An 8,240-nucleotide genomic window follows, 5' to 3' on the forward strand; every position below is an offset into this window, starting at 1 on the left:
TGCCAGTTTCTTTTTCTTTTGTATGAGTCAGCTGCAGCTATTCAATATCGTTCAGGTGTTCTAACCACATTTTGATGGCAGGATTCAAGTTTGGAAGGTCCAAGTTGAAAGGGGACAAATGCCACTTTCTTAAAACACTCATTTGTTTGATTCTAGATTGTAGTTTTTCCAGTAAGCGTGGAGACGTGTTTTGATCTTTGCTGGTTTCCAGTCCTTGGTTCATACTTAGTCTACTGTCCCATAAAAAATGAGTTGTGTGGATTGATCACTGCTCTGTCTCAAATTGGATCTATCTTGTAATGTCTACCACCAATTATTTCTTTATCAGTAATGCAGGTGTGTCGATTCTCTCACCCTTTTTTGGCCATATTAATTGATTGTGAATAAAACAACGAAAGTCATGAAGACATGATGTATCGCCAAAGAGCTAAGTAGCCTGTCTACATGACTGACCATGTTTTCAAGAAACGGGAAGGATAATGGAGTTGCAATGATGGTATGAATGATATTCACACGCTCAAACCCACAATATAGACAAATAATTCAACTTTAATACACAACTTACACAAACCTGAACTTGTACACCCATTTTTTTTTACAAGAGCAAAAACAAACTTCAAATGTATTCTGCCTGCATATAAAAACATGCTGTCACACATGTTTTCATGCATATGAACATCTGAATGTAGTGCAGTCTTGAACAAGAAATGGCCACTTTGTCATAGAGTGTGACAGTGTGTGATGTGACCATTGTGCAACTTTTCATTTTGCAAAGTGTGTCAATTGCAAGCAAGGAAATTAATGTGTAAGAGAACTTTCATATTATCAGAGGAAGTTAGAACCTAACAATTTCCCAGCAAGACTTACAAAGTACCATTCAACATACAACATAAATGAAAGCAAGTGGGACTGAATGAGTTACTAGTGCTGCAAAGACAAAACTGAAAAGTCACTGCCATTTTACATGTGTACCTAACTTCAATATGTATCAGTTCTTGCAGAACAACTTGTTCAGCAAAATGTGTAGTCAGTGCTTTCACACAGTTCACGAAAATCAATGACATTGGTGTAATATCAACTCACACTGTTGAGTCTTGTGTGAGAAATCAAAACGTTCTTTTGTACTGTAAAATTTTGTTTCTGTTTACGGCGTGAGTGGGTCTGGTGTATGTGTGTGTGTGCGTGTGTGTGTGTGTGTGTGTGTGTGTGTTTGTCCTGATAGTGTGTCAAGTGAAATCCTGCATAGCACTCTCTGTGACGGTGTAGCTGCCCCTCATACCTGTACACTATACCACAAACCTGTAGCCACATGTACAGTCCTGTACAGATATATGCATTCATATTTGCATTACACCAAGTATACCGACACCAAAACCACACACATTTCACCAAAGAGAGAGTATAGCAGTGCACTCATTCAGTGATACACAGCAGCTAACTGCAGGAGGAAAAGAAATGCGCAAAATGAGGTTGATTTTCTTATCACATCAAGTTCTATGAGCAGTGTTTGTCCAGAATAAAATAGCACATGATTAATTTCATTGAAGCAGGGGCAGCCTCCTTCCCCACTTTCAACCCTCCTTTTTCTTTAAACTTGGATCGTTGATTTTTCAAACAATTTGAATAGTAAATGAGAAAATCACTCAAGCATTATTTAAAGTACAGTGTACTTAGCTTGTTTTATATTTATGAATGTTGAAATGCAAAAGCCATGGATATCATGATTTCAAAGACATCATTTAAATACAGGATACAGTGCAGGGCAATCAAACCCAAGCATTCTCAAGCATTACAGAATCAATACATGTACAAGGCTCAATATTCGTGGTAACCCAAGATAACTAAAAATTGGTGTCGGACCATCAAATTTATCTTTTGGTAGCCCAATCGGGCAACTTAGATTAATAATGGATTGTTACTTTTGCTTGTATTTTGGGCCACCAAATTCCAAATTTAGATATTTTAGTGGCCCGAACAGGCCAGCAGACAAACACATTAGTCTTGGGCCCTGCCATGTATAAACTATTCTTTCAGTATCCACGTTAAAGGAGACCTCCGGATGATTTTCAGATTTTTACATTTGAACAACTATAAATTAGTAATACTGAGGACAGAGTTTCAGAATTTATGATGATTGGGATGAAGAATATGAATATTTTTAAAATTTAGAACAAAGTGCAATGAACAAGGATGATGACATGGCAGAGTCACCATAAGAATGCATGAGTTGGGGCTCAAGGAAGCAGAACAAAAGAATAAGGCATGCATAGCTTATACACAGGTGAACTCGCAAGCAAGCGGAATTGTAATGGAAATACACTGCTACATTTCTGAAATATGTGAACCTCCTATGTCATCATCCTTGTTCAGTGTAATTTGTTTAAGGTTTTTCAAAGTATTATTTCTCTGCTCAAGAACCACAATAAATTCTACAAATCTGTACATGGGGTTTTCGATTAATGTACTACATGATGTGAAATTATGAAAATCATCTGGAATGCCCCTTTAAGGATGAGCTTGAAACGAGGTTTCATGCATCTCATGGGGGCTCCCTACAAAGTACAATGATGAGGGAGAAAATACACTCACTGAAGGATTACTACAGCAAATTATTTTCATTTATTTAATAAATGAATGGCCTAGATGCTGAACTGACCAGATGGAAACACAATACCAAGATCTGCCAAACTCTGCAAATCCTTCCACAATTGCTGTGACAGATTCTTTGTCCAGCAAGAGGTCATTTATTTTTATGGCATAAAAAGGTTTGAACTGTGGACTGAAGCTATAATATCTGGGGACCATCTGAGTGGTTTGGATGTGCTGATGATACAGAGAGATAGAAGAATTCATTCCAATGCCGGAAGATGTTTATGAAAAAGAAGGTTAATTTGCTAATGGTATGGACAAGGCCTAGACATTCGAAGATGTGAGTGAAGTAAATGTACATTATAAACTTTTCATACATCAATTTGGTTTGTGTTTGCTGATTACATATCTTTATATCCTAGTGTAAGAATACACATGCCACTATAAAGATATCCATCACCATTCCATTCACTGCAGTTGATTTTGTCATTACCAGTGGGAGCTATCCACCTTGATATAGTACACAGTAAAGACATGCATATCAAACACACTCTTGCTGCCTCCAGATAAATTTTCTGTGTACAGCAATGATTCCAACATTGTACCTTGAATCAGTGGTTACATATCTCTTCTGATTGTTTCACGCTCCTTTGGCATCACAACAAACACACACTGTGGTAACAACTTTTTCAGTTAATTTTCTGAAACATGCACAAAAATTTCACTTTGGCACTGATGAAACCACTCTATTGAAAAATCCAGTTACATATCATCTGTGTTCTTTATAGTGATGTCTTAGTGTGGTACTACAATTTCTCTTTTCAAGAAAAGTAAAAAATAATACACATGAAAAAAGAACAATTGGCAGAAACATATCCTTGATAATTAAATTTTCCTGATAAAAGAAATCAAGGCACAGTTCGTTATGGGGAAAGGGCAAAATTTACTTTTTGTACTTCATTCCTCATGGTTGGTGGGAGACATGAGACATGTCTTCATATGCTCTGAAGTAAATATATAAAGTTGGCACTGCCAATTGTCACCAGCACAATATTGTTTTGATAGCACACACTCCACATCACACTTAAAGATGCAATTGCAACCAATCAGCCGATGGCGGTGTGTGGATCGCTGAGTTGCAAGCAATGGCTGATGGGCAAATGATTTTCCTGAAGAAGAGTGCACTTCCCAACGGATCTGATAAGAGTTCAGGCCGGTTTCTCATCTTTTGTTCTTTCTCAGCAGTCTGTGCAGGTTTGCCTTGACTGCTGGAATCAGGAGGGAAAAGTTCCTGTAATACCACTGTTTGTTGTAATCTTGAAACACCTTGCGATTGTCCTTCAGGAACTCCTGGTAAAACTCTGCCATCTCCTCGGCACTCAGAACCTGTTTCACGTCTGGTATAAAAAACAAAAAACAAAACAAAAAACCCCATACACATAAACAAATAGAAGCATGATTCATAAGCTGTGACATAAATGGCAGGCAGATTATTGCTTCTGGTAAAACAAACATTCACCAAACTATAAAACTAAAATTCGATCCATACTAAAATTTCACATTTATATATGAATGAATGTGCTTCAGGCACAAATAAACAGAAACATGTTACCGCATCCTGTTTTGCTAAATCTGTGATATTGCTCAGAATTTTAAAAAGAATCACAATAGATGTGAATTTTTTATGTTTTATATGCACATCAAAACTGACAACTATTGTCTCTACACTTTAATATCTAACCTTTCCACCGAAAGTTGTCACCTCACACAGGTTACTGAGTAACATGAGGTTTTCTCAAATTAAATATACAGTAACTTCCCACACAGAGCTACTTTCCTTGGCTAATTGACAACCACTTGCTGATCCATGAATTTACAGCAAGTGATATAATGATGCATATGATACACTTTGACTGAGGTTTTTCATTCATATACTCTTTCTCTACAATATGTCACAATGTAATACAAAAAACTCTTCTTTCTGTTTTCATATTTGAATCTGTAAGATTAGCAAAGCACCATGCAGTTCTGTTACATAAATGTTACATGTAAGAGATATACACACATGCACATCAAAGGGTACAAATGCTTACAATTTGTGTTGTAAAGAGTAAAAAGGGGTAGCATCTATAAGTGTTTACCAACATACAATAGAGCTTGTAGTGTTGATAGACACTTCCTAGAACAAGTAATAATACTTGAATCACCTTCCTTTGTTTTGTGTACACACTTGCAATATACTTGAAACTTAATGCTATCTTAGTAATGTTGCCAGTGATTTTACCTGATAAAACTTCACTATTTTCAGTTGGGATTTCAGCCTCCCTTTTCTTCTCCTCCAGACGACTTTTAACGAACTTTTCCTTGGCCTGTGCATGGGTATCATATGACAATTAAAACAAGGAAGGGAAAAACAGTGTAAACATTTCATTTGAATATATTCACATTCAATAATCAAGGTATCACAATATTATGGTCATACACGTGCAAAATTTGTAAAGTTGCTCCGATTAGAAATCGGCAAGAATTTATCATTTCATTGTCATTTACCTACTCACTTTTAATTTCAATGCCACAGTGTACTTTATAGTGCTCATCTCTACAGTGTATCTATTTTCATATCCCAAATTCTCTTACTGAAGCATGTATTAAAAAAAAAAGGAATCAAAATACATGTATATTGATTGAACTGTGTAAACTGCTGAAATAAATCATCTTTTCTTAAAGAACTTTTGATGCATTTTGCATAGAAGACTGATAACAGATGTAAAGCACAACTGATGTGATGCAATGGTGTGACATGCAGCGCAAATGCAGCATGGTGATAGATGCTACAGATAAGTGCAAATCAAATACCAAACTGATTCATTAACACTTAATTTTTGCAATTAAACATAATAAGCTGCTTTGATCTAAGGGTGTACCAGCATAGAATTAAAAGATCTTAAGATCATGAATGAAGATCACCAGTAGGTAGTACATAATGCCCCAAGCACAAATATACACACTTGCAAAAAACAATACCAAAACACTCTCGGGTTTTGCAATTTTGGCAACAGAACAAAATCGCAACGTGACACATGTGATGATAATAAGTATTATTATATTATCACAAAGGTTTTTCTCATAATGGCACAGATATGGATGGCAAATGAGCTTACTTTGATGAACTTTTCATTTTGTTGAGACCAAAACTGATGGTTCCACTCATTGGTGTCCTCCCTCTGCTCCCGGTACGCCCTCTCTGCCTTACTCTCGTTTTCCGGCTGTCGTAGGATCACTCGGCGGAGGTTGGAGCGCTTGTCAGCAGGGCCAATCCAATCCCGCTCTGGAAATGGAGGTGGGGCTGCTATGGGAGGTTGGTCATCTTTGGGGTCTTCTTCTGGAGAGGATGCTTTCTCCGGAAAATTGCACTTCTGTGGAAAATTAGATGCCAAAGGGATGTATAGTGTATAAAGAGAGAAATCATTTCATGTCTACTTTAAGTTGACTCTATCATTTGATAATACATGTAGCATCATTACTGCTAAAGTCATCAGTGTACCGTAACTTAAAAGCCTGAGATGCCTATATATTTATTCCTGTTACTGTAAATAAAAAGAAACTTTATTATCGATGATTTGTGTGCAGCTCAAGATGAATGCATGTTGTGTGAGCCAATTCAACGCAATTCCAATTCATGGCATGATAATAAAAAATTGTAATAACTAGACAGAAAGATCACTCTGCATTCATCATTGGGGATATGTTCTGCAGAGACTATGTCTGGCTTCATGGAGTGCCCTGCCCTGAGAATTGTCAAAGTCAAAGAAATATTATTTGACTCTTCCAAACAGACAGATTTTTCTGTCTACATGTATTTCGAATCTACCATAATCTATTTTAGACTCTGATTTACATTATTTTAGATGACACACAACTAGAATATAAATTGTAAATTTAGTAGGTCTAGATAGAAAAATCTGTTTGTCTGTAGCAGTGGAGGAGTGTTTTAATCATTTTTTAAAAATACTTGTACGGCTCTCCTCCGTGTATATTTAAGTAGGGGATTCCGTGAAGCCAGACGTAGTCTCCGCGGAACATTACCCCGACGCGCAACGCGATGTCGCGTCCACAGCAAGATACAGGCTGATCTTTCGGTCAAATGTTTTTAAAGAACCATGCCATGGCATGGTCATGCCTAACTGCCAAGCCCCAACGCTGCACGTTGGGGCTGTGCCGTTTTCGCATTCAGATCGAGGAGTTGTACAAAACGGTGCCGTTTCGGCGCTATATTTCCTTAATTTTTCAACAAAAAGTACTAGGAATACTTACATGGGTCGATTAAACCTAAATGATTAATTTCGGCGACTGTTTGATGCATTTCATTGCTTATGATGCAAAAAAATGTTGTCTTATAATGCGAATATCTTCAGCTTACCGATGCTCACTGGAACTCACAATCACTTGCACAGGCACACAGCATGCATGCATGCAGTGCAGTGCATTCTTGACAGCATGCGTAATGCGTACTAGTTAATGGATATAGCAGCAAGTCTCTCCACTGTTGCCCTGATAGGGCAGGCCGCTTATTACTCCTAAAAAATGTAGAAAATTTTGCAGTTTCTAGATAAATGGGTGAGAAAAACCAAGTCGAAAAGGTAATGTATATTTCATTTTTTATTGTCACTGTGTTCATGATAGAAATTTAGCCGTGCTTTATTTGTGAAGTCGCCGTGAATGTGGCAATGGAGTTATTCGTGATTTTTGCTCCCGCTCAGCTGTGAGGTGGCCGCCAGGACCGCGCCTTGCGGCGCGGTCTCCGGGGCTAGGTCATGCCTAACCCCGGCGCGGGGCGCTGTAACATAGACAAGTAACGTACTGGGGTCGCTGCTGCGGTTAGGTCATGCCATATGCATGGCCATGGCATGGGTGTGTGCGGGGATCTGCGGCTCCTGCAAGTGGACAGTAGAAAGATCTACACAGACAGCTAGAAACAGTCCTGTAGTTTGTGCTTGGGCAGTTGTGGTGGAAATGGTAGGGTACAACTTGCAAGTCAACGCTATTAAACGAACGGTACGACTAGCGACTTCAAGACATAGACAGTCGCCGAGAACTACTTACATTAATGTCTACGTATGGGACTGAGGATTACACTTGGTCAACGCTACAGCTTACAGACAACTTACTGATGATTTCGTGGTAAATTGCCTTGAAATAACAAAGTGCCCGGCTTGGTGTAATCTGGCAACCACAAGTAGTCTCGGAATGATGCTCATGTCTATCATCTCTGTTCAGCAGTAGGTCCAATAAGTTACGTCTGTCGAAAACCATACCCATCAGCCATCGCCGTCGCCGCCGTATGGGTATGCCGTTGTTGTTATTTTGTTTTTCTTTTTTTGTGTATCGAATCGTAACCTTTATCCCAGTCGTCGAAGGCTCAGCACTTTTACATGTGATGCTGTCTTTCTTTCGTGCGCTGGGATTACACAAGTTTACCCAAAATTACACAAAATTACCGCTTCCTGATTGGCTGTTTGTAAGGAAAGTCGTTGTTCTAGCAAGAACTGCCCTTTCAACACCTTTTACAAAACAGGATCCTAGACTACACAAATTTATGTTCTTTCGCCTTTCTCTGCACTGTCGGGATTAGTGATGAATGTATTAAAAAA

General features: G+C 38.3%; 1 protein-coding gene across 1 annotated transcript; it reads right to left on the reverse strand.

The window, feature by feature from the left end:
• Positions 1-3,461: 3,461 nt before the first annotated feature.
• Positions 3,462-7,882, reverse strand: LOC139745002 (COA8 family protein CBG23705, mitochondrial-like). Its single transcript, XM_071655410.1, has 4 exons — positions 7,758-7,882; positions 5,751-6,005; positions 4,874-4,958; positions 3,462-3,986 (listed from the first exon to the last, which is right to left on the reverse strand). Exons 1-4 carry the CDS (start codon positions 7,854-7,856, stop codon positions 3,811-3,813), a joined length of 615 nt encoding a protein of 204 aa, XP_071511511.1. The 5' UTR covers positions 7,857-7,882; the 3' UTR covers positions 3,462-3,810.
• Between the last annotated feature and the right edge of the window lie 358 nt (positions 7,883-8,240).

This window comes from Diadema antillarum, unplaced genomic scaffold, assembly GCF_040938485.1.
Source record: "Diadema antillarum isolate AM-2024a unplaced genomic scaffold, OU_Dant_1.0 scf00000036, whole genome shotgun sequence".
Taxonomy (NCBI): domain Eukaryota; kingdom Metazoa; phylum Echinodermata; class Echinoidea; order Diadematoida; family Diadematidae; genus Diadema; species Diadema antillarum.

Bases quoted from the DNA above. Each gene is read 5' to 3' on its own strand.
- LOC139745002 (XM_071655410.1), bottom strand. From the start codon at position 7,856: ATGATAGACATGAGCATCATTCCGAGACTACTTGTGGTTGCCAGATTA. The intron at 6,006-7,757 runs GTAAGTTGTCTG...AATTTTCCACAG, and splicing joins AATTTACCACGAAATCATCA to AAGTGCAATTTTCCGGAGAA. The intron at 3,987-4,873 runs GTAAAATCACTG...TTTTTATACCAG, and splicing joins AAATAGTGAAGTTTTATCAG to ACGTGAAACAGGTTCTGAGT.